The sequence below is a fragment of the Aquarana catesbeiana genome, linkage group LG06 (assembly GCF_042186555.1).
Source record: "Aquarana catesbeiana isolate 2022-GZ linkage group LG06, ASM4218655v1, whole genome shotgun sequence".
NCBI lineage: Eukaryota > Metazoa > Chordata > Amphibia > Anura > Ranidae > Aquarana > Aquarana catesbeiana.
Genome location: NC_133329.1, coordinates 47260297 through 47285535, shown reverse-complemented (window position 1 = coordinate 47285535; position 25239 = coordinate 47260297). Strand labels below are relative to the sequence as shown.

Below are 25239 nucleotides of genomic sequence, written 5' to 3'. Positions count from 1 at the left end.
TGAAACATTGCTTGGAAGTGGGGTACAATTATATATTTTAGCAGAGTTCCAAGATGTAGCTTTTTTAGTGCCCTTTGTCAAGCTGCAATACTTTACCTGTTTAGTACAAGCTTCACAGATGGAGACCCCCCTATAGTATACACTGGAGCACCTGTGTGGCCCCCCTAATAAAAATGGTGTTCTTGTGTCCCACACTAGTGCTCCAGTGTCCAGATGTGAAAACAGCTGCTCAGTGTCCTCTCCTTACACAGAATCTAGTTTGCATTTCATTCTAGTAACAAAGCCATCTACACAACCCAATTCTTTGAAGACAAGTATAGGGCCTCAAAATGGTGGCCAAATGCATATGGCCTAAACAATGGTATTTTCTAGTCCGCAAAAAAAATGTGTGATCCGAACGAATAATGTGCCCATGAACATGAAAGTTGCCATTTTAAACTGTACAACAGTTCCTAAAAGCACATGGAGCAGCACGAACGTCATAAACATAAAGAATAGGAACACAGCACAAATACTTACTTTTTTGCAGCACTCTCCGGATCTTTCTGTACTGCTCGTGTTCTCGTAATTTCAGGTCCGACCACCGCTTCCTGAGCTGATCTTTCGATCGTCGTACCCCGAATTTCCGGTGCAGACTCCTGACCACTTTCGCCATGATCTTGGCCTTTCGGACATTGGGGTTGGGGTAAGGCCCATACTTTCCATCATAGTCGGCCCTCTTCAGGATGTCCACCGTTTCCAACATCTCCCCAATGGACATATTTGAGTCCTTTAATCTCCTTCTGGATCTGGACGTTTCAGGCTCCGGCCTTTCCTCCTCCTCCTCGTTGCTCCAATTCTCAGGATCCTGCTGTCTCTCCGCCATGTGCTCTTCCTCCACTGCGCCGAACAAAAAGGGGCGGGGAATAGAATAGAAAGAACGTCAGGGGTGGGCGGAGTTATACGCATGCGCAGTGTGTATAAATCGTAACGCGTCTTACGTACGATCTGTGAGCGGAGGAAGGAGCATCGGAGACGCCGATCGTGCTAACGAAGGTAGGATCTAAACTTGGCCCTCTACTGCTTCGAAATTGAAGCCTATATTGTAACAAGATTAGGGGAGTTTGGCCTGACATTAGGCTTTGTCTTGTGTTGTGTCTTGCATAGAAAATGGATGGGTTCAATGACCACAATTTCCTGCCCCTGTTCATAGACAAGTACAGAGAGCTGCCCTGTCTGTGGCAGGTGAGACACCCCCACTATAACCACAAACAGAAGAGGCAGGCAGCGCTGGAGAAACTGCTGGAGTTGGTGAAGCCGGTGGTCCCCACAGCAACCATCCCTTATTTAAAAGCTAAAATTGGTGGCCTGAGGAGCACTTATCTTAGGGAGCGCAAGAAGGTCACAGATTCCCAGAGGTCCGGAGCTGCAGCAGATGACGTTTATGTCCCCAGGCTGTGGTACTATGAGAGACTGCGATTTCTGTCAGACCACACTGAAGTCAGGGAATCCCTCTCTACTCTTCCTTCCACTCTTCCTTCCACCTCAGCTGAGGCTTCTGATGTCCAACCTGGGCCTTCCAGCCAGGAAGAAGTGGAGGAGCCCAGCTTGAGTCAGGTATAGCATTCTTCTACAGATTTCTGGTCAATAAATAAATGATGTTTATTAGATGTTATTATTGATCACTAATTGCTGATTGAAAAAAGTGTTTTACATATCAATAGACAGTAGTGGGCACCCAAAATTGGGACAAGAATGAAAAATGCTGGGCTCAGAAGGATAGTCTGTTATATTTGTTAACATTCAATTTGCAGCAGTCAGGAGGTGAAAATTGTGTGTGATTGATGAATAAAAAACTAAAACTATGTCCCTTTTTCATACACAGGAAGACCTCAGCCAGGAGGAGGCTGTGGAACGTGGCAGTCAGGAGGAGGCGGGGATTAGTGGCAGCCAGGAGGAGGCGGGGATTAGTGGCAGCCAGGAGGAGGCGGGGCTAAGTGTCAGCCAAGAGAAGCCTGGGACCAGTCGCAGCCTGACTGAGTCTCAGGTTCCTCCCCTCCGCCTGCCATACAAAAGGGCCAGGAAGGCCACTCCGAGTCCCGTGCAGGATTCAGCATACAGGCTGATCCAGGAGGCTTCGGCGTCCCTCCGAGCCTTCCCCAGTCCTGAAGAGGCCTTTGCCTGCATGGCTGCCACAAAATTGCAGGGCATGCAGGAGGGCCAACGCAAGATTTCTGAGGACCTGATTTATAAAGTCCTACGTAAGGGGGAGAGTGGGGAACTGACACACAAGACAGATGTCATGGAGAGGGACGATCCTCCTCCTCCTCCTCCTCCTGCTGCCACAACTCCACCACCACAGCCAAAGCCTGTAAGGAAGCGTGGAAGAAGGACCAAAGAGTGATGACCCTGGGTTCAGTCTGGTCTGACAGAAGATGCAGTCTCTCATATGACCACAGCCTGGGGACACACATGTCATCTGCTGCTTTCCGGATCTCTGGGACTTCTGGACCAGACTGCCCTCCCTTAGATATGGACTCCTCAGGCCACCAATTTTGCTTTTGAATAATTGATGTCTGCCCTGGGGGTCCAAGGCTTCACCCACTTCTGCAGTTTCTCCAGCGTTGCCTCCCTCATTGTTTAGTTGTGAGCCCTTAATAAAAAATTTTTCGGGAAATTCTACTCTCCTGTGTGTGTTTTCATCCAAAAAGGACAGTTTGTTGGTGACGATTCAGGTACATTTCTAAAGTACAATGTGAAATTAACAAGGGACAACAACACCAAACAATCTCCTACAGATTAAATAGAACAACATATTAGTGGTGTTGTGGGAACTTGTCACCAAAAACACACAAACATTTTCGGGAATACAAATCCAAATCACCAAAAAAAAACAAATAAAAAGAGAAACACAAAAAAAGATTCTACATTAAAGTAAAAAAACCTAAAAAAAAAAATATGTTGTCAGATGTGAGAAATCAAAATATATTGAGGGAATCCCGATAAATAGTAACGAAAAAAGTTTGTGAGAAGTGTGTGTGAATATGAGCATCAAAACGACTTAATTCTTGTCACATTATAAAGAAGAAGAGAGTGCGCTGTATTAAACCATTTTGAACATTGCAGTGTGACGAAAGTGCTTTATCCATTACGAACGCTAATGCCGCGTACACACGAGCGGACTTTCTATCCTACTTGGTCCGGCACACTTTCCGACGGACTTTGTCCGCCAGGTGCGCCGGACTTTAAAACGAACGGACTTGCCCACACACGCCGGGATTTTCCGGCGGGCTAAGTCCGCCCGTCTTTCCGACGGACTTTCGCCGGAGTTCCGGCGGACTTTCAGAATGAACGGACTTGCCCACACACGGACAAGTCCGTTCATTTTGAACGTGACTCAGGTGCGACGGGACTAGAGAAGGATGTCAATCTTGCCGCTTTTATCGGCGAGATTGACACCTTGCTAGCCCCGTCGCGGGGCATACCAGGCCCTTAGGTCTGGTATGGATTATAAAGGGGAACCCCGCTACGCCGAAAAAACGGCGTGGGGTCCCCCTAAAATCCATACCAGACCCCGATCCGAGCACGCAGCCTGGCCGGTCAGGAAAGGGGGTGGGGACGAGCGAGCGCCCCCCCCCCTCCTGAACCGTACCAGGCCGCATGCCCTCAACATGGGGGGTGGGTGCTTTGGGGGAGGGGGGCGCCCTGCGCCCCCCCCCCAAAGCACCTTGTCCCCATGTTGATGAGGACAAGGGCCTCTTCCCGACAACCCTGGCCGTTGGTTGTCGGGGTCTGCGGGCGGGGGCTTATCGGAATCTGGGAGCCCCCTTTAATAAGGGGGCCCCCAGATCCCGGCCCCCCACCCTATGTAAATGAGTATGGGGTACATGGTACCCCTACCCATTTACCTAGGAAAAAAGTGTAAGTAATAAAACACACTACACAGGTTTTTAAAATATTTTATTAAACAGCTCCGGGGGGGGATCTTCCTCCGGCTTCGGGGGTCTTCTTCCGGCTTCGGGGGTCCCTCCGCTTCATCTTCTCCCGGCGTCCGGTTGGTTCTTCTCCGCTCTCCGGCCTCTTCTCCCGGTGTCGCAGGTCTTCGGCCGGCCCCTCCGCTCTCTTCATGTAGCTCTATTGCGAGCGGAGGTCCGGACTTCTGGGCTTCTTGGCTTCTTGGCTTCTCTTCTCTTCTCTTCCCCCAGATGTTGACACGACGCTCTCTCCGGCTGGACTGGTCTCTGAGGGCTGCGTTGTGACTTATATAGGCGGAGACCCCGCCCCCATATGATGTCACAGTCCTTGGGCATGCTGGGACTGTGACGTTTTAGGGGGCGTGGTCGACCACGCCCCCTAAAACGTCACAGTCCCAGCATGCCCAAGGACTGTGACATCATATGGGGGCGGGGTCTCCGCCTATATAAGTCACAACGCAGCCCTCAGAGACCAGTCCAGCCGGAGAGAGCGTCGTGTCAACATCTGGGGGAAGAGAAGAGAAGAGAAGCCAAGAAGCCAAGAAGCCCAGAAGTCCGGACCTCCGCTCGCAATAGAGCTACATGAAGAGAGCGGAGGGGCCGGCCGAAGACCTGCGACACCGGGAGAAGAGGCCGGAGAGCGGAGAAGAACCAACCGGACGCCGGGAGAAGATGAAGCGGAGGGACCCCCGAAGCCGGAAGAAGACCCCCGAAGCCGGAGGAAGATCCCCCCCCGGAGCTGTTTAATAAAATATTTTAAAAACCTGTGTAGTGTGTTTTATTACTTACACTTTTTTCCTAGGTAAATGGGTAGGGGTACCATGTACCCCATACTCATTTACATAGGGTGGGGGGCCGGGATCTGGGGGCCCCCTTATTAAAGGGGGCTCCCAGATTCCGATAAGCCCCCGCCCGCAGACCCCGACAACCAACGGCCAGGGTTGTCGGGAAGAGGCCCTTGTCCTCATCAACATGGGGACAAGGTGCTTTGGGGGGGGGGGGGCGCAGGGCGCCCCCCTCCCCCAAAGCACCCACCCCCCATGTTGAGGGCATGCGGCCTGGTACGGTTCAGGAGGGGGGGGGCGCTCGCTCGTCCCCACCCCCTTTCCTGACCGGCCAGGCTGCGTGCTCGGATCGGGGTCTGGTATGGATTTTAGGGGGACCCCACGCCGTTTTTTCGGCGTAGCGGGGTTCCCCTTTATAATCCATACCAGACCTAAGGGCCTGGTATGCCCCGCGCTCGCCGCAATAGGAAGATTTGTTTTTCCTATTGCAGCGAGCGCGAGATGCAATACCATCCCCTCGTGTCGTATTTGGTCCGTCGGACCAGCCTACACACGAGCGGGCTTTCCGTCGGACCAGCACACACACGAGCGGACTTTCCGCCCGAAACTGAGTCCGACGGAAAGATTTCAAACATGTTTAAAATCTAGGTCCGGCGGGCTTTTGGGAAGAAGTCCGCCGGAAAAGTCCGCCGCCGCCCACACACGGGCGGATTGTCCGGCACACTCTGGTCCGCCGGACCAAGTATGCCGGAAAGTCCGACCGTGTGTACGCGGCATAAGTTTACCAGAACGAGCTGTCCCGTGTCTGAATTTCTTCTGAGCATGCGTGGCACTTTGTGCGTCGGAACAGGCCACACACGGTCGGAATTGACGCGATCGGATTTTGTTGTCGGAAAATTTTATCTCCTGCTGTCCAACTTTGTGTGTCGGAAAATCCGATGGAAAATGTCCGATGGAGCCCACACACGGTCGGAATTTCCGACAACACGCTCCGATCGGACATTGTCCATCGGAAAATCCGACCGTGTGTACGGGGCATAAGACTTGCTCGTAGACATGTGCAATTCCTTTTGGTCCGAATACAAATCTGGACAAATTTTGGGTTATTCTGAGATTCGGATGTATCCGAATCTGCAAATGAAATAGTAACGAATAGTAACCAATTTTGTTCAAATCTATTATAATTAGTTTTGTTTATTTGTTTTGTAACGAATTCCATTTTTTCAGAACAATTAGAATTCGGATCGGTAGAAAAACGATTGACCAATTTGAAATCTGTGTGAAGAAATAGCTGGTTGTTAAGCAGCAGGATGGGAAACCGGTAAAGATAAAGAATTGCCCGGCAATAGAAAAATGTTTAAAAAAAACAGACAAAACACCAAAATTTTTAAAAAAATGGCGTGGGGTCCCCCCAAAATCCACACTAGACCCTTATCTGAGCATGCAACCTGGCAGGTCAGGAAAGGGGGGAGATGGGACCCCCCTGAACCATACCAGGCCACATGTCCTCAACATGGGGGGGTGGGTGCTTTGGGGCAGGGGGGGGCTCTGAGCCCCCCACCCCAAAGCACCTTGTTCCCATGTTTATGGGGAAAAGGGCCTCTTCCCCACAACCCTGGGCTGTGGTTGTCGGGTCTGCGGGTGGGAGGCTTATCGAAATCTGGCCCCCAGATCCCCCCCTCCAATGTGAGATGGTATCAGGTATCCCAACACATTCACCCAAAAAGTGTCAAAAAGTAAAAACCACAAGTGACATTTTTTAACAAGTCCTTTATTAAAAAAAAAAAAATGTGGCCCTAGATGTATCCTTTGACAATCACGACGCCCGCCGAAAAAAAATGCAAAAACCACTCCGCCTTCTGGGAGGCTACCCGCCGACCACTCTTTGCTTTGACAGTTCTTATATAGGCAAGGGGCAGGGCCACCCGGCTATGTCACCTGGTGGCACAGCCCCTTCTGACATCACATAACCTAGAGATCCTTTAAGCAGAGTAACCCTGTCTTAGGTCGGGTCTATTCTTTCATTTCTTTTTTTTTTTCCTTTGTGATTTGCCTAAATTACATCTCCTCTAATGATACCCGTTTTCTCACGTGCTTATCTCTGTTAAAGTACCTATACAAATGTTTTTTGTTCTGTGACTATATTTAATATGTACCCCTCTTGTTCATTGATCCAGTTAGTGAAGATAACAATATACATCTAATGCTCTATATTCAGTGTTTCTGTATTGTATCATATTTTGCTTGTCCTCTTTTACTTTCAATAAACACTTTATGGGGAAAAAATATATATATATATATTTGCAGTTTAATCACTACACATATCTGTCCTGTCCTCTGCAGAACCACAACCACAAGTCAATCCAGAACAATTTCAGACAAGCAATTTGGAGTATCTCCTTCCCATATATCCTCCAATGGTAAGACCCATTTATGATGGTCACAGGGCATTTGCTGCCAGAGACACCTTGAACAAAGCTAAACACTCTATTACATTTAATGTGTACACGTGTACAAATATGCTGATCATAAGAAACGCCAGGGTTGATTGGTTGAGACACAGCAGCAGGAGCCATTGGCTCCTGCTGCTGTCAATCACAGCCAGTGAGGAAGGAATGGGGGTGGGGCTGAGCCATGCTGTGTGTGTCTTATAGACACACAGGGACGGCTCAGGAGTGAGCAAGCACAAGTGCCTCCATAGCAAGCATCTTACTGTGGTGGCACTCTGGGGGAAAGAACCTAGGGGACCCAAGAAGAGGCGAATCGGGGCTGCTCTGTGCAAAACCATTACACAAAACAGGTAAGGCTGACATGTTTGTTATTTTATTGAAAAACTCCTGGAAGCTTTAGAACCATATTAATAGTATGGCTGGCACTAAGAGCCTATAATTGAGCACTATGTACCTTTTAGTCAATCTTTTTCCTTTGTATTGATAACTATCCTTACTGTGACCTTACTTTTCTTTCATATAATATTGGTGTGGTAAACCTTCCAAATTGATTTACATTAAAAAACTTAAGCAAAAGTGGAGAAAATCTCAAAATCAACCAATTCCATTACTTTTTAAAATATTTTTACGGAGGACTGATGCAGGAAATATGTCCCCTGCTGTGTTCATAAATTAGCCTCAATTTTTGTAAATGAATCTTGTAATGCAGATTTTTTTCTAATAGTAATATCCAGATTTATTGTCTAATTTTGAATATTATTAAAAGGTCTGTCAATCAAAAATGTTTTCATGAGTTATGAATGGAAGGCTCAGTTCTAATCTGCTGTTGTTGCATTTGTGGGGCTTTAAGTCTTGTGAATGTTTCTTTTATAGAGACAATATACTTTACAGAATATAAAATGTGATGAGTGAGACTGCTCTAGAAATAGTAGTAAAAATCTGTATAGGAGAGCACATAGAAAACAAATGTGGGGTGCTGGAGGCAGAGGGGATTCAATCTATCAGCATTTACTGCATTAAAAATATTAGTTTTGGGTGGACTGACCTTTTCATGTGCTGTATTTATTCAGATTCTCATATCTACTTGTCTATTCCAGAACCTTCAGTCAAAACAATCTCTGCCCAACATCAGCATGAAAAAGAAAATAAGCATCATCCTGACAAAACATTTGAAAAAACTGGGAGAGGATGGCATAAAACAATTTAAAGACTTTCTTTGTTTCAATGAACCACCTATAAAAAAAGACAAAATTCTGACAAGCGAGGTTAAAGATAAACCTGTGGAGTATATGGTTGACCTCATCATTCACCGCCATACTGTGGAATATGTGGAAAAAACAATTAAAAATATTCTTGTATTTATGAAAGAAAACAATATACAAATGTTGATTGAGGAAGATTTCAGACAGGTGAGTAAAAACAAATGCCTACAGTAATAAAACAACTGTTCTCTCTGCCGTAATGCAAAAACAGTTCAACAAAATGTATATTTTGATTGTGGGTGGGCACTGGTTGTATTGTGTCTCCATCAGAAACATACTGTTATGCCCCGTACACACGGTCGGATTTTCCGATGGAAAATGTCCGATCGGAGCGTGTTGTCGGAAATTCCGACCGTGTGTGGGCTCCATCGGACATTTTCCATCGGATTTTCCAACACACAAAGTTGGACAGCAGGAGATAAAATTTTCCGACAACAAAATCCGTTGTCGGAAATTCCAATCGTGTGTGCACAAATCCGACGGACAAAGTGCCAAGCATGCTCAGAATAAATAAAGAGATGAAAGCTATTGGCCACTGCCCCGTTTATAGTCCCGACGTACGTGTTTTACGTCACCGCGTTTAGAACGATCGGATTTTCCGACAACTTTGTGTGACCGTGTGTATGCAAGACAAGTTTGAGCCAACATCCGTCGGAAAAAATCCTAGGATTTTGTTGTCGGAATGTCCGAACAAAGTCCGACCATGTGTACGGGGCATAAGTGTATAAAAATATAGTGAGCATTTTGCTCCACGTCCACAGAAAATATTTTAGGATACTGTGTGTATAGTGTATGTGTAGTCTATACTGTAATATGCTGTAAATGGTGCTGCGCTGTTGAAAACTAAGTAATAAACTGCAAAAACTATGTGAAATACAAGTATACCAGCTGGCAAACAAACACTGGCATCAACTACATAAAGCTACTGAAATGCAACAGTGTATTACTCAAAATGAACACAAGATGGCAGTGGAAATCCAATAACCACTGTATAAACTTCTTAAAGTGCAATAGTGAAATAAAACGTTCAGTGCAAATACACAAATTATGAAGTGACTATATCCACACAGTCTATGAAATCACAAAGTGTAAAGTACAATAATGGTGTTCTCAGAATTCGATAAAAATAAAACGTGATTGTCCTAATCTATATAATGCGAATGCAGTGACACCTCTAATGGGGGTAGCCTCTTACCTTACGGCTGTAAGGTAACAGCATGAAAATGTAGCAATGATCTGATTTCCTCTGCGGGTCCTTTCATGGATGTCTGGTGGATCCTATTCCCTGTGGGGGGGGGTGTTCTCCTTGTATAAAACCAGCAAATGGTAGTGGTTGATATACTCCGCTTCCACATACACCCCAGACGGGGTAAAAAAGAAGAGGGTGGGAGGAGAGGAATGCCCAGATAGTGTAGTATATCTTGTAAAATGTTTTATTTCATAAAAACACCGTAAAGGTAACACTCACATTTGTTTGTAGTAAAGCAAGTAAAAACTCCACGAGTGCCAAGCTCGTCACCAGTGTCCCTTCCGGTTGCGCCTGTCAGCCAATCCCGATGCGTATTGTCACGGGTCACGCGACTTCATCAGGAGATAAAGGATAAAAAGCGAGGTGTCATTAAATAGGATAGAAGTGACAGATTAGTGCCGCGGCCATTTTGTTGAGGACCGCATGGCAAACAAAGGTTGCGGACATTTTTAATAAGTCATCCATTGAGTAAACAGGAAGGCTACCACCTTTGTTTGCCATGCGGCCCTCAACATAAATGTCTAGTGTTGCAAAGTCCAAACAACACTATTTGGTAATAGTGTATAAAAATGTTCAATCTGTGAAATATTCCACTCGCTGTGTCTCCTTTTTGAGTATGAATTCCACCATTAGGTGTAGCCTTCACCTGTGATAGTCTACATAAAACATTCTACTGGTGTTTATAACCTAAATCCCAGTGCTGCAATGGCTTGCTGTATCTTCTCCAGTGCTCCACCAGCTAGTGAAAATATAAGAGTGGCCCCGTACCTGTTACCTAGACCTATGTTATAGGTCTAGGAACACCTGTTCCCCAATGTCAGGGGTAGTTAGATGTGAAGACTCCCTAGGGATGGTCACTGTTCGGTATCTCCTCTCTCTTTATCCAGTTAATCTCATGGCTATCCCTGTGGTAATCTCTAGACAGAGCTCATAATCACAGAAAAACCACTATAGTGCAGTATGTAAAACCTCCAAATATTTTATTAAAACTATGTATTACACTCACATTAAAAACACCTGTAAAATAGCATTCCAATGTAGGATCCGGCACAAACTGATTACTTGCCGTTACTCCTTGTAGCTCATCCGTGACATCACCTCACTCTTCCTACACGTATCGTCACCAAGGAACTGCATCAGGCCCCTGTTTAGGGGGTTATACCGGGATGACTCATGCAGCTACAGGCATCATCCCGGTATCTTTTTTTCAGCCGGTGATGAACTTTTTTGTTTTTTTGTGGCCCCGTACCTGTTACCTAGACCTATGTTATAGGTCTAGGAACACCTGTTCCCCAATGTCAGGGGTAGTTAGATGTGAAGACTCCGTAGGGATGGTCACTGTTCGGTATCTCCTCTCTCTTTATCCAGTTAATCTCATGGCTATCCCTGTGGTAATCTCTAGACAGAGCTCATAATCACAGAAAAACCACTATAGTGCAGTATGTAAAACCTCCAAATATTTTATTAAAACTATGTATTACACTCACATTAAAAACACCTGTAAAATAGCATTCCAATGTAGGATCCGGCACAAACTGATTACTTGCCGTTACTCCTTGTAGCTCATCCGTCACATCACCTCACTCTTCCTACATGTATCGTCACCAAGGAAATGCATCAGGCCCCTGTTTAGGGGGTTATACCGGGATGACTCATGCAGCTACAGGCATCATCCCGGTATCTTTTTTTCAGCCGGTGAACTTTTTTGTAAAAGCGATCCTAGTGGCTAATTAGCAGATAGATCGCTTTTACAGGAGGGGGATGGAGGCCCCCCTCCTGCCAACTTCTGAGACTTTTCCTTATGTCTCATCGGGGAGTCCAGGACTGCAGCCAGAAGATCAACTGGCTGTACATAGATATGATCGAGGACCAGAATGTCCCTGATCATCTCTATGGTCTAAGAAACCGGAAGCAACAAGTATTTTGTTACTTCACATTTCGCTTGATGTAAACAGAGTTAATAGTTACATAGTTAATCTGATTAAAAACAGACACTTCCATCCAGTTATATATATAGATATATATATATCTATATATATATATACAGTATTTCACAAAAGTGAGTATACCCCTCACATCTTTGTAAATATTTTATTATATCTTTTCATGTGACAACACTGAAGAAATGACACTTTGCTACAATGTAAAGTATTAAGTGTACAGCTTGTATAACAGTGTACATTTGCTGTCCCCTTAAAATAACTCAACACACAGCCATTAATGTCTAAACTGCTGGCAACAAAAGTAAGTACACTCCTAAGTCAAAATGTTCAAATTCTGGCCAAAGTGTCAATATTTTGTGTGGCCACTATTATTTTCCAGCACTGCCTTAACCCTTTTGGGCATGGAGTTCACCAGAGCTTCACAGGTTACCACTGGAGTCCTCTTCCACTCCCCCATGATGACATCACGGAGCTGGTGGATGTTAGAGACCTTCCGCTTGGGGATGCCCCACAGATGCTCGATAGGGTTTAGGTCTGGAGACATGCTTGGCCAGTCCACCACCTTTATCCTCAGCTTCTTTAGCAAGGCAGTGCTTGTCTTAGAGGTGTGTTTGGGGTAGTTATCAAGTTGGAATACTGCCCTGCGGTCCAGTCTCCGAAGGGAGTGGATCATGCTCTGCTTCAGTATGTCACAGTACAAGTTGGCATTCATGGTTCCTTCAGTGAACTGTAGCTCCCCAGTGCCGGCAGCACTAATGCAGCCCCAGACCATGACACTCCCAACACCATGCTTGACTGTAGGCATGACACACTTGTCTTTTTACTCCTCACTAGGGAGGAGCTTCGAGTTCGAGTCGAACTCATGTTCGACTCGAACATTGGCTGTTCGCAAGTTCGCTGAACAATGAACAATTTGGGGTGTTCGCGGCAAATTCGAATGCCACAGAACACCCTTTAAAAGTCTATGGGAGAAATCAAAAGTGCTAATTTTAAAGGCTTATATGCAAGTTATTGTCATAAAAAGTGTTTGGGGACCTGGGTCCTGCCCCAGGGGACATGGATCAATGCAAAATAAAGTTTTAAAAACGGCCGTTTTTTCAGGAGCAGTGATTTTAATAATGCTTAAAGTCAAACAATAAAAGAGTAATATCCCTTTAAATTTCGTACCTGGGGGGTGTCTATAGTGAGCCTGTAAAGGGGCGCATGTTTCCCGTGTTTAGAACAGTCTGACAGCAAAATGACATTTCGAAGGAAAAATTTCATTTAAAACTACCCGCGGCTATTGCATTGCCGACAATACACATAGAAGTTCATTGATAAAAACGGCATGGGAATTCAACACAGGGAAACCCCGAACCAAAATTAAAAAAAAAAAATGACGTGGGAGACCCCCTAAATTCCATACCAGGCCCTTCAGGTCTGGTATGGATATTAAGGGGAACCCCGGCCAAAATTTTTTTAAAAAAATGACGTGGGGTTCCCCCTAAATTCCATACCAGACCCTTCAGGTCTGGTATGGATTTTAAGGGGAACCCCGCGCCAAAAAAAACAAAAAACGGCGTGGGGTCCCCCCAAAAATCCATACCAGACCCTTATCCGAGCACACAACCTGGCAGGCCGCAGGAAAAGAGGGGGGGCAGAGTGCGGCCCCCCCCTCCTGAACCGTACCAGGCCACATGCCCTCAACATTGGGAGGGTGCTTTGGGGTAGCCCCCCAAAACACCTTGTCCCCATGTTGATGAGGACAAGGGCCTCATCCCCACAACCCTGGCCGGTGGTTGTGGGGGTCTGCGGGTGGGGGCTTATCGGAATCTGGAAGCCCCCTTTAACAAGGGAACCCCCAGATCCCGGCCCACCCCGTGTGAAATGGTAAGGGGGTACTTACCCCTACCATTTCACTAAAAAACTGTCAAAAATGTTAAAAATGACAAAAGACAGTTTTTGACAATTCCTTTATTTAAATGCTTCTTTCTTCTATCTTCCTTCATCTTCTTCTGGTTCTTCTGGCTCTTCTGGTTCTTCCTCCGGCGTTCTCGTTCAGCATCTCCTCCGCGGCGTCTTCTATCTTCTTCTCCTCGGGTCGCTCCGCACCCATTGCATGGAGGGAGGCTCCCGCTCTTCTCTTCATCTTCTTCTTCATCCTCTTCTCTTCTTCATTCACATGACGGGACTTCCCTGTGGCATTCCCTGTAACATCACAGCGAAGTCCCGTCAAGTCACCGTGTGTCAGAGGGGGGCGGGTCACCGGGTGGCCCCGCCCCCGTTATTTAAGAACCGTCAGACGAGGAGACTCCGTCATACAGCGGGAGCCTCCCTCCATGCCAGCATGGGTGCGGAGCGGCCCGGAGAAGAAAATGAAGAAGAGAAGAAAGAAGAAGAGAAGAGGATGAAGAAGAAGATGAAGAGAAGAGCGGGAGCCTCCCCTCATGCCATGGGTGCGGAGCGGCCCGAGGAGAAGAAGATAGAAGATGCCGCGGAGGAGATGCTGGACGAGAACGCCGGAGGAAGAACCAGAAGAGCCAGAAGAACCAGAAGATGAAGGAAGATAGAAGAAAGAAGAAGCATTTAAATAAAGGAATTGTCAAAAACTGTCTCTTGTCATTTTTAACATTTTTGACAGTTTTTTAGTGAAATGGTAGGGGTAAGTACCCCCTTACCATTTCACACGGGGGGGCGGGATCTGGGGGTCCCCTTGTTAAAGGGGGCTTCCAGATTCCGATAAGCTCCCCGCCTGCAGACCCCCACAACCACCGGCCAGGGTTGTGAGGATGAGGCCCTTGTCCTCATCAACATGGGGACAAGGTGTTTTGGGGGGCTACCCCAAAGCACCCTCCCAATGTTGAGGGCATGTGGCCTGGTACGGTTCAGGAGGGGGGGCGCACTCTCATCCCCCCCTCTTTTCCTGCGGCCTGCCAGGTTGCGTGCTCGGATAAGGGTCTGGTATGGATTTTTGGGGGGACCCCACGCCGTTTTTTTGGGGGCGCGGGGTTCCCCTTAAAATCCATACCAGACCTGAAGGGTCTGGTATTGAATTTAGGGGGAACCCCACGTCATTTTTTTTTTTTAATTTTGGCCGGGGTTCCCCTTAATATCCATACCAGACCTGAAGGGCCTGGTATGGAATTTAGGGGGACTCCCACATCATTTTTTTTTTTTTTTTTTTGGTTCGGGGTTTCCCTGTGTTGAATTCCCATGCCGTTTTTATCAATGAACTTCTATGTGTATTGTCGGCAATGCAATAGCCGCGGGTAGTTTTAAATGAAATTTTTCCTTCGAAATGTCATTTTGCTGTCAGACTGTTCTAAACACGGGAAACATGCGCCCCTTTACAGGCATACTATAGACACCCCCCAGGTACGAAATTTAAAGGGATATTACACTTTTATTGTTTGACTTTAAGCATTATTAAAATCACTGCTCCTGAAAAAACGGCTGTTTTTAAAACTTTTTTTTTGCATTGATCCATGTCCCCTGGGGCAGGACCCGGGTCCCCAAACACTTTTTATGACAATAACTTGCATATAAGCCTTTAAAATTAGCACTTTTGATTATTCATGTTCGTGTCCCATAGACTTTAAAGGTGTTCGCGTGTTCGAGCAAACTTTTTTCCTGTTCTCATGTTCTGGTGTGAACCGAACAGGGGGGTGTTCGGCTCATCCCTACTCCTCACCTGGTTGCCGCCACACCCGCTTGACACCATCTGAACCAAATAAGTTTATCTTGGTCTCATCAGACCACAACCACAGGACATGGTTCCAGTAATCCAGGTCCTTAGTCTGCTTGTCTTTAGCAAACTGTGGGCTTTCTTTACTGTGCATCATCTTTAGAAGAGGCTTCCTTCTGGGACAACAGCCGTACAGACCAATTTGATGCAGTGTGTGGCGTATGGTCTGAGCACTAACAGGCTGACCCCTCCCACCCCTTCAACCTCTGCAGCAATGCTGGTAGCACTCATACGTCTATTTCTTGAAGACAACCTCTGGATATGACGCTGAGCATGTGCGCTCAACTTCTTTGGTCCACCATGGTGAGGCCTGTTCTGAGTGGAACCTGTCCTGTTAAACCGCTGTATGGTCTTGGCCACAATGCTGCAGCTCAGTTTCAGGGTCTTGGCAATCTTCTTATAGCCTAGGCCATCTTTATGTAGAGCAACAATTCTTTTTTTCAGATCCTCAGAGAGTTCTTTGCCATGATGTGCCATGTTGAACTTCCAGTGACCAGTATGAGAGAGTGAGAGGGATAATATCAAATTTAACACCCCTGAGACCTTGTAACACTAATGAGTCACATGACACCGGGGAGGGAAAATGGCTAATTGGGCCCAATTTGGACATTTTCACTTAGGGGTGTACTCACTTTTGTTGACAGCTGTTTAGACCTTAATGGCTGTATGTTGAGTTATTTTGAGGGGACTGCAAATTTACACTGCTATACAAGGTGTACATTCACTACTTTACATTGTAGCAAAGTGTAATTTCTTCATTGTTGTCACATGAAAAGATATAATAACATATTTACAAAAATGTGAGGGGTGTACTCACTTTTGTGAGATACTGTGTGTGTATAGATATATATATATATATATATCTATATATATTATAACAAACAAAAAAATAACCATATATTGTCCAGTACATAAAAAATCCTTCAAGCGTGCTGCCAAAAAAAGTCCTTTAGTAATTAATTGTGACTGGCGTGCTCCTATGTTCCTTTAGTGATCATATGTGACTGAGTGAAAAACCTCCACCATTCAGATTGGCCACTCACCAGACGTTTAATAAAGATGAGCCTTTGGTTCATTCAGGGGATAACCACTCCACCTATGTAACTCTCCTCACCGGCTAAACTCGGGCTCCAATGTTCCTCATTGGAGAGCATAAGGGATAAAAAACGATCATAGCGCAATATGCTTGAACTATTTATTTAAAATTACAGGAAAAGTATCAACTCACATTTAAAAGTGCCCTCGAGCTGGCACAAAGCTTATCCAGCAGTTATGGACGGGTACTGGGCTGTTTGCATGGTCCGCCTGGTGTTGTATTGCGGCCTCCACGCTCGGCTTGCGCTCCAAGCCTCGTTGCTCGTTCACGTCCGGTCACCTGATGTGAAAAAACTCCCAGCAGCCTCCACGCGTTTCGCATCATAGAATGCGTCATCAGGAAGCTGCCGTATAATTGGTTCATGTTCTATTTATATTGCGTGCGGCCGGAAGTAGATGTTCCGCCATTTTAACTAAGGTAACATTCCCATCTGTGACTTCCTTCCTTATATCGCCATTTTAACTAAGGGTTTAGCCTATTCTATATATCCTAAATATACATAACAATTATCCCTTTACTATCTTTACTTAAATTAAATATTTGGATATCTTTGTGGTCTAAATTATGACCCATCTATACCTGCTGGAGAGGCTTTTTACAAATCCTTAAACACATCACACCTATATAAAACATTTTGTATATTTTACCCATTCCGCTCTAAATATTGATCCATCAGCAATATGGGACAGCAAAAAACTTTTTTTGTTGTTATTTAAAAATTAACTTAAAATATACATACAACCCCTATTTTCCTTTATTTCATCACGTTTATAGTGGTTCTAACCATACAGAAATCAAAAAATCAAAAAATGTAAGATTAAAAATATATAAATAATAATAAAATAAAATAACAAAATAATACAAATAAAATCATGATGAAATAGAAATAGAAATAAAAAATAAATTATAAAAAATAAAAAATAAAAAATAAATAAAAAATAAATAAAATAATAAATAAAAATAAATATAAAAATAAAATTAAAATGAAAAATAAAAAATAATAATAAATAAAATAAAATAAAATAAAAATAATAAAGATAAAAATAAAAATAAAAATAAAAATAAAATTAAAAATAAAAATAAAAATAAAAATAAAAAATGAAAAATAATAAATAAAAATAAAAATAAAAATAAAAATAAAATTAAAAAATAAAATAAAAAATAAATAAAATTAAAAATAAAAAATAAAAAATAAAAAATAATAATAAAAAATGAAAAAAATGAAAAATGGATATCCTAATAATTTTCCAAATAGCAGTTGATGTCAAGCTCCACGTTCAACCCCTTTGGCCTCATTGTGTCCATTTTGTATATCCAATGAGTTTCATTTCTAGACACCTCCCTTCTCCTGTTGTTGTTTCTCCAGTTTTTTTCTATTCTATCTATTCCATAGAACTTTAAATGTTGGGGGTTCCTACCGTGCACATCCCTGAAATGTTTGGATACACTGTGGTGTTTGAATCCTTTTTTGATGTTTCTGACATGTTCTCCTATTCTCACTGATAGGGCTCTGGTCGTTCTGCCCACGTACTGCAGTCCACAACTGCACTCCAGTACGTAGGTTACATGAGTGCTACAACATGTTATAAGTTTATCAATTTTATAGGTTAGCCCATTACTCCTTGACCTGAAATTCGTTATCTTTCTATCTCTTTTGTTAGTGGATTTGCACGCCTTGCATTTCCCACATCTAAAAAAACCTTCCTGATCGAAAAAAGTTGCCATAGTTTTAGGGGGGTCTGGTACATTTTTGACTATTTTGTCATGGATACTCCTTGCTCTCCTATATACGAATGTTGGTTTCTTTGGTAGGACCTTACTTAATTGTGGATCATTACTAATTATGGGCCAATATTTCTTTATGATGTTTTCTAATGTTCTGTATTGTTTACTGAATCCTGTTATAAATGGTATTTTGTCATTCTGGTTTTGGTTTCTGGTTTTGTTAATTAATGTTGACTCCCTATCCATATTGGCTATTTTCAGGCGAGTTTCCTCCAGTGTCTCTCTTTTGTACCCCTTGTCCATAAATCTCTCTATTAAGATATTGGTCTGCTGGAAATAATCCTCTATTTGATCACAATTTCGTCTTATCCTGATAAACTGGCTTTTTGGGATTGCTTTTTTCCAATGGGGGTGGTGACAGCTCCCCATCGGTATGTATCCATTTCGATCCGTTTCTTTGAAATGTGTCCTAGTCCCAAGTTTATTCTTATTTTTATAGATTTCTAGGTCCAAAAAATTAATCTTTTGCTGATGTACTGTGGCTGTAAATTTGATATCATATTTATTGTGGCCGATATGTTGAATGAATGCTTCCAGTTGTTCTTGGCTTCCCTTCCACACTATCAGGATGTCATCAATAAAGCGTTTGTATAACAGCAAGTGTGGCCAGCATCCCCTGAAGATTTCTTCCTCCTCCCATTTACTTAGGAAGATGTTGGCCACACTCGGTGCATACTTGTTGCCCATTCCCACTCCCTTAATCTGTCTATAATAGTTATGATCATACCAGAAAAAATTGTTCCCCATAGCCATCCTTAGTCCCTCCAGTATGAACCTTCTTTGTTTTAATTTCAGACCTGATAGGTTCTTCATTCCCCATGCTACGGCTGCCAAGGCGTCTGATTGTTTTATGTTGGTATACAGCGACTCCACATCCATTGTTACCAGTAATGTAGAGTCATCCACCTGTATGTCCTTTAAATTGTTAATTACATCTTTGCTATCCTTGAGGAATGCCTTTCCCTCTCCTGCTATTGGTTGGAGGAATATATCCAAATATTCCCCCAATCTAGAATATACTGATTCGATGCCGCTAATTATGGGCCTCCCTGGTGGTCTAGTTTTGTTTTTGTGAATTTTAGGGACCTGATATATTACTGGTATCCTTGGTGCCTCCGTTGACAAATACCTGCCTTCTTTTTTGTTGATGATATTATCAGCTATACCCTTGTTCAGATATTCTTTCAATTTCTTTTTCAGTTCTCTATTGGGATTCTTTTTCAGGGGTTGATATGTGCTAATATCTTTAACTAGTCTTTCCAACTCTGTATAGTAATCCTGTTTAGTTAGGACCACTACCCCTCCCCCCTTATCCGCTGGCCGAATTACTATGTTTTTTCTTTTTTCCAGTTTTTTTAGGCCTTGCCATATTCTATCTTTATTGCACTTCTCCGGTTTAATGTTTCTCATTTCCTTCTCTACTAATCTTTTGAATACTTCTATGTGTTGGTTAGTGTTGGTCCTGGGGTTGAACGTGGATCTGTTCCTCAACTGACTATGTGTGTATTCTGTTTCATTTAATTGGTATTGGGGTTCTCCTTTTTCTAAGAAATGTTTTTTTAAATTTAATTTTCTAACAAACTTTTGTAAGTCAATGAATGCTTCAAATTGGTTCGAAAGTCGCATTAGGTGCATATTTTATGCCGCTATCCAGTACTAACAATTCCTCATGGGTAAATGTTATGTCTGTTAGGTTAAAAATGCCCTCCCCTAATTTTCTCTTTTCCTTTTTGCCTCCCCCTCTACAGCCTCTTTTTCTCTTTGGTTTACACTTCCTCCAGTTTCTTGGGGGTTCCTGTTCCAGGAAAAGTATCAACTCACATTTAAAAGTGCCCTCGAGCTGGCACAAAGCTTATCCAGCAGTTATGGACGGGTACTGGGCTGTTTGCATGAGTTGATACTTTTTCTGTAATTTTAAATAAATAGTTCAAGCATATTGCGCTATGATCGTTTTTTATCCCTTATGCTCTCCAATGAGGAACATTGGAGTCCGAGTTTAGCCGGTGAGGAGAGTTACATAGGTGGAGTGGTTATCCCTTGAATGAACCAAAGGCTCATCTTTATTAAACATCTGGTGAGTGGCCAATCTGAATGGTGGAGGTTTTTCACTCAGTCACATATGATCACTGAAGGAACATAGGAGCACGCCAGTCACAATTAATTACTAAAGGACTTTTTTTGGCAGCACGCTTGAAGGATTTTTTATGTACTGGACAATATATGGTTATTTTTTTGTTTGTTATAAGATTATGCATATGATTTTGTATTCTATTTTATGTAAGTGATTCTTTCGGATTAGTAGGAAGAGAACAAGTGGTGGTTACTATAGGGGTAGCGCATTCACACACACTGAATCAGTATTTTTAGCCCATCTTAATGAAAGGTTTTTTTTTAAAGCAGCAACCCTGACACATATGGTTAATATAGAAGTGGTTTTTGCGCCGGTGACACACATACACTAAATCACGTTTATATATTTTTATATAATTTTTTTCACGGGCAGCAGAACATGGAGGTTTTCTCATTTCTGGCAAATCGCAAGCTAGACTTGGGTGAACTTTTCCAAAATTATGATAACACCACAGCACTAAATTTGGAACAAAGTTTTAAACACTTGAAGAATGCTATGGACAAACAAATTAGAGTATGGTGGGACATCAACGCATTAGACCAGTACAGAGAGGCCAAAATCACCCCAAGAAGGCTCAGATGGGACTTGGGCCCTAATGATGGGATAATAGATGAAAATCTATCTAGGAGTTGGTTTGATTTTTTCAATAGTTGCGAAAACAAATTATTAGATATTATAATTGAAAGAAGACGAATCAAGCTAAAAAAGATAGAATCCACCATTAGCAACATCAAGGACAACATGTTACCACATGTAGAAACAAATGAGTATAAAACTAGGGCGGCTAAACTACAAGAGTTTTTGACTAAATTGGACAATGAAGTAAAAAATAAAAAGGTTAAAAAATATCAAAGGGACAAAAAAGATTATTTGGAGGGAAAAGTGTACAGATGGCAGGAGGAGGAAACAACCACCAACTCTGCGAACTCGTCCCTTGATGAGGAGATGGACATCGGGGACGTGATTGCAGATACAGGAAGGAATAGAACACCAGGTACACCCATCGCCAATTTAACAAAAAAAGACACTAGGACATTAGTACAAACCCCAAATGACAACAAAAAGAAGGGGAACACCCAAAAACCCGACCAAGGAACTAATAATGTAAATGCAACCCCCTACCAACCCCCTATGGGACAGTACCCCAGACCCTGGAGAGGAGGGTACAGAGGGAGGGGTAGGGGATACTACAATTATGGCCCACATTACGGCCCACCTATGTGGCAGGGGGAATGGCGGGATTGGAGGGAACCCTACAAACCACCCATGCCAGTATTCCAAACCAGCAGGGGGGGCTGGAACAGGAACCCCCAAGAAACTGGAGGAAGTGTAAACCAAAGAGAAAAAGAGGCTGTAGAGGGGGAGGCAAAAAGGAAAAGAGAAAATTAGGGGAGGGCATTTTTAACCTAACAGACATAACATTTACCCATGAGGAATTGTTAGTACTGGATAGCGGCATAAAATATGCACCTAATGCGACTTTCGAACCAATTTGAAGCATTCATTGACTTACAAAAGTTTGTTAGAAAATTAAATTTAAAAAAACATTTCTTAGAAAAAGGAGAACCCCAATACCAATTAAATGAAACAGAATACACACATAGTCAGTTGAGGAACAGATCCACGTTCAACCCCAGGACCAACACTAACCAACACATAGAAGTATTCAAAAGATTAGTAGAGAAGGAAATGAGAAACATTAAACCGGAGAAGTGCAATAAAGATAGAATATGGCAAGGCCTAAAAAAACTGGAAAAAAGAAAAAACATAGTAATTCGGCCAGCGGATAAGGGGGGAGGGGTAGTGGTCCTAACTAAACAGGATTACTATACAGAGTTGGAAAGACTAGTTAAAGATATTAGCACATATCAACCCCTGAAAAAGAATCCCAATAGAGAACTGAAAAAGAAATTGAAAGAATATCTGAACAAGGGCATAGCTGATAATATCATCAACAAAAAAGAAGGCAGGTATTTGTCAACGGAGGCACCAAGGATACCAGTAATATATCAGGTCCCTAAAATTCACAAAAACAAAACTAGACCACCAGGGAGGCCCATAATTAGCGGCATCGAATCAGTATATTCTAGATTGGGGGAATATTTGGATATATTCCTCCAACCAATAGCAGGAGAGGGAAAGGCATTCCTCAAGGATAGCAAAGATGTAATTAACAATTTAAAGGACATACAGGTGGATGACTCTACATTACTGGTAACAATGGATGTGGAGTCGCTGTATACCAACATAAAACAATCAGACGCCTTGGCAGCCGTAGCATGGGGAATGAAGAACCTATCAGGTCTGAAATTAAAACAAAGAAGGTTCATACTGGAGGGACTAAGGATGGCTATGGGGAACAATTTTTTCTGGTATGATCATAACTATTATAGACAGATTAAGGGAGTGGGAATGGGCAACAAGTATGCACCGAGTGTGGCCAACATCTTCCTAAGTAAATGGGAGGAGGAAGAAATCTTCAGGGGATGCTGGCCACACTTGCTGTTATACAAACGCTTTATTGATGACATCCTGATAGTGTGGAAGGGAAGCCAAGAACAACTGGAAGCATTCATTCAACATATCGGCCACAATAAATATGATATCAAATTTACAGCCACAGTACATCAGCAAAAGATTAATTTTTTGGACCTAGAAATCTATAAAAATAAGAATAAACTTGGGACTAGGACACATTTCAAAGAAACGGATCGAAATGGATACATACCGATGGGGAGCTGTCACCACCCCCATTGGAAAAAAGCAATCTCAAAAAGCCAGTTTATCAGGATAAGACGAAATTGTGATCAAATAGAGGATTATTTCCAGCAGACCAATATCTTAATAGAGAGATTTATGGACAAGGGGTACAAAAGAGAGACACTGGAGGAAACTCGCCTGAAAATAGCCAATATGGATAGGGAGTCAACATTAATTAACAAAACCAGAAACCAAAACCAGAATGACAAAATACCATTTATAACAGGATTCAGTAAACAATACAGAACATTAGAAAACATCATAAAGAAATATTGGCCCATAATTAGTAATGATCCACAATTAAGTAAGGTCCTACCAAAGAAACCAACATTCGTATATAGGAGAGCAAGGAGTATCCATGACAAAATAGTCAAAAATGTACCAGACCCCCCTAAAACTATGGCAACTTTTTTCGATCAGGAAGGTTTTTTTAGATGTGGGAAATGCAAGGCGTGCAAATCCACTAACAAAAGAGATAGAAAGATAACGAATTTCAGGTCAAGGAGTAATGGGCTAACCTATAAAATTGATAAACTTATAACATGTTGTAGCACTCATGTAACCTACGTACTGGAGTGCAGTTGTGGACTGCAGTACGTGGGCAGAACGACCAGAGCCCTATCAGTGAGAATAGGAGAACATGTCAGAAACATCAAAAAAGGATTCAAACACCACAGTGTATCCAAACATTTCAGGGATGTGCACGGTAGGAACCCCCAACATTTAAAGTTCTATGGAATAGATAGAATAGAAAAAAACTGGAGAAACAACAACAGGAGAAGGGAGGTGTCTAGAAATGAAACTCATTGGATATACAAAATGGACACAATGAGGCCAAAGGGGTTGAACGTGGAGCTTGACATCAACTGCTTTTTGGAAAATTATTAGGATATCCATTTTTCATTTTTTTCATTTTTTATTATTATTTTTTATTTTTTATTTTTTATTTTTAATTTTATTTATTTTTTATTTTATTTTTTAATTTTATTTTTATTTTTATTTTTATTTATTATTTTTCATTTTTTATTTTTATTTTTATTTTTATTTTTATTTTTATTTTTATTTTTATTTTTATCTTTATTATTTTTATTTTATTTTATTTTATTTATTATTATTTTTTATTTTTCATTTTAATTTTATTTTTATTTTTATTTTTATTTATATTTATTTTTATTTATTATTTTATTTATTTTTTATTTATTTTTTATTTTTTATTTTTTATAATTTATTTTTTATTTCTATTTCTATTTCATTATGATTTTATTTGTATTATTTTGTTATTTTATTTTATTATTATTTATATATTTTTAATTTTACATTTTTTGATTTTTTGATTTCTGTATGGTTAGAACCACTATAAACGTGATGAAATAAAGGAAAATAGGGGTTGTATGTATATTTTAAGTTAATTTTTAAATAACAACAAAAAAAGTTTTTTGCTGTCCCATATTGCTGATGGATCAATATTTAGAGCGGAATGGGTAAAATATACAAAATGTTTTATATAGGTGTGATGTGTTTAAGGATTTGTAAAAAGCCTCTCCAGCAGGTATAGATGGGTCATAATTTAGACCACAAAGATATCCAAATATTTAATTTAAGTAAAGATAGTAAAGGGATAATTGTTATGTATATTTAGGATATATAGAATAGGCTAAACCCTTAGTTAAAATGGCGATATAAGGAAGGAAGTCACAGATGGGAATGTTACCTTAGTTAAAATGGCGGAACATCTACTTCCGGCCGCACGCAATATAAATAGAACGTGAACCAATTATACGGCAGCTTCCTGATGACGCATTCTATGATGCGAAACCCGTGGAGGCTGCTGGGAGTTTTTTCACATCAGGTGACCGGACGTGAACGGGCAACGAGGCTTGGAGCGCAAGCCGAGCGTGGAGGCCGCAATACAGCACCAGGTGGACCATGCAAACAGCCCAGTACCCGTCCATAACTGCTGGATAAGCTTTGTGCCAGCTCGAGGGCACTTTTAAATGTGAGTTGATACTTTTCCTGTAATTTTAAATAAATAGTTCAAGCATATTGCGCTATGATCGTTTTTTATCCCTTATGCTCTCCAATGAGGAACATTGGAGTCCGA

General features: G+C 42.4%; 1 protein-coding gene across 1 annotated transcript in view; it reads left to right on the top strand.

Annotated features, from left to right (window-relative positions):
- The window catches only part of LOC141148373 (uncharacterized), a 397492-nt gene that overhangs the window by 340864 nt on the left and 31389 nt on the right, over positions 1–25239 (top strand). The window contains exons 11-12 of the mRNA XM_073635792.1: positions 7082–7158; positions 8286–8597. Coding sequence (XP_073491893.1) covers positions 7082–7158; positions 8286–8597 — 389 coding nt within the window. The remainder of the gene's footprint in view (positions 1–7081; positions 7159–8285; positions 8598–25239) is intronic.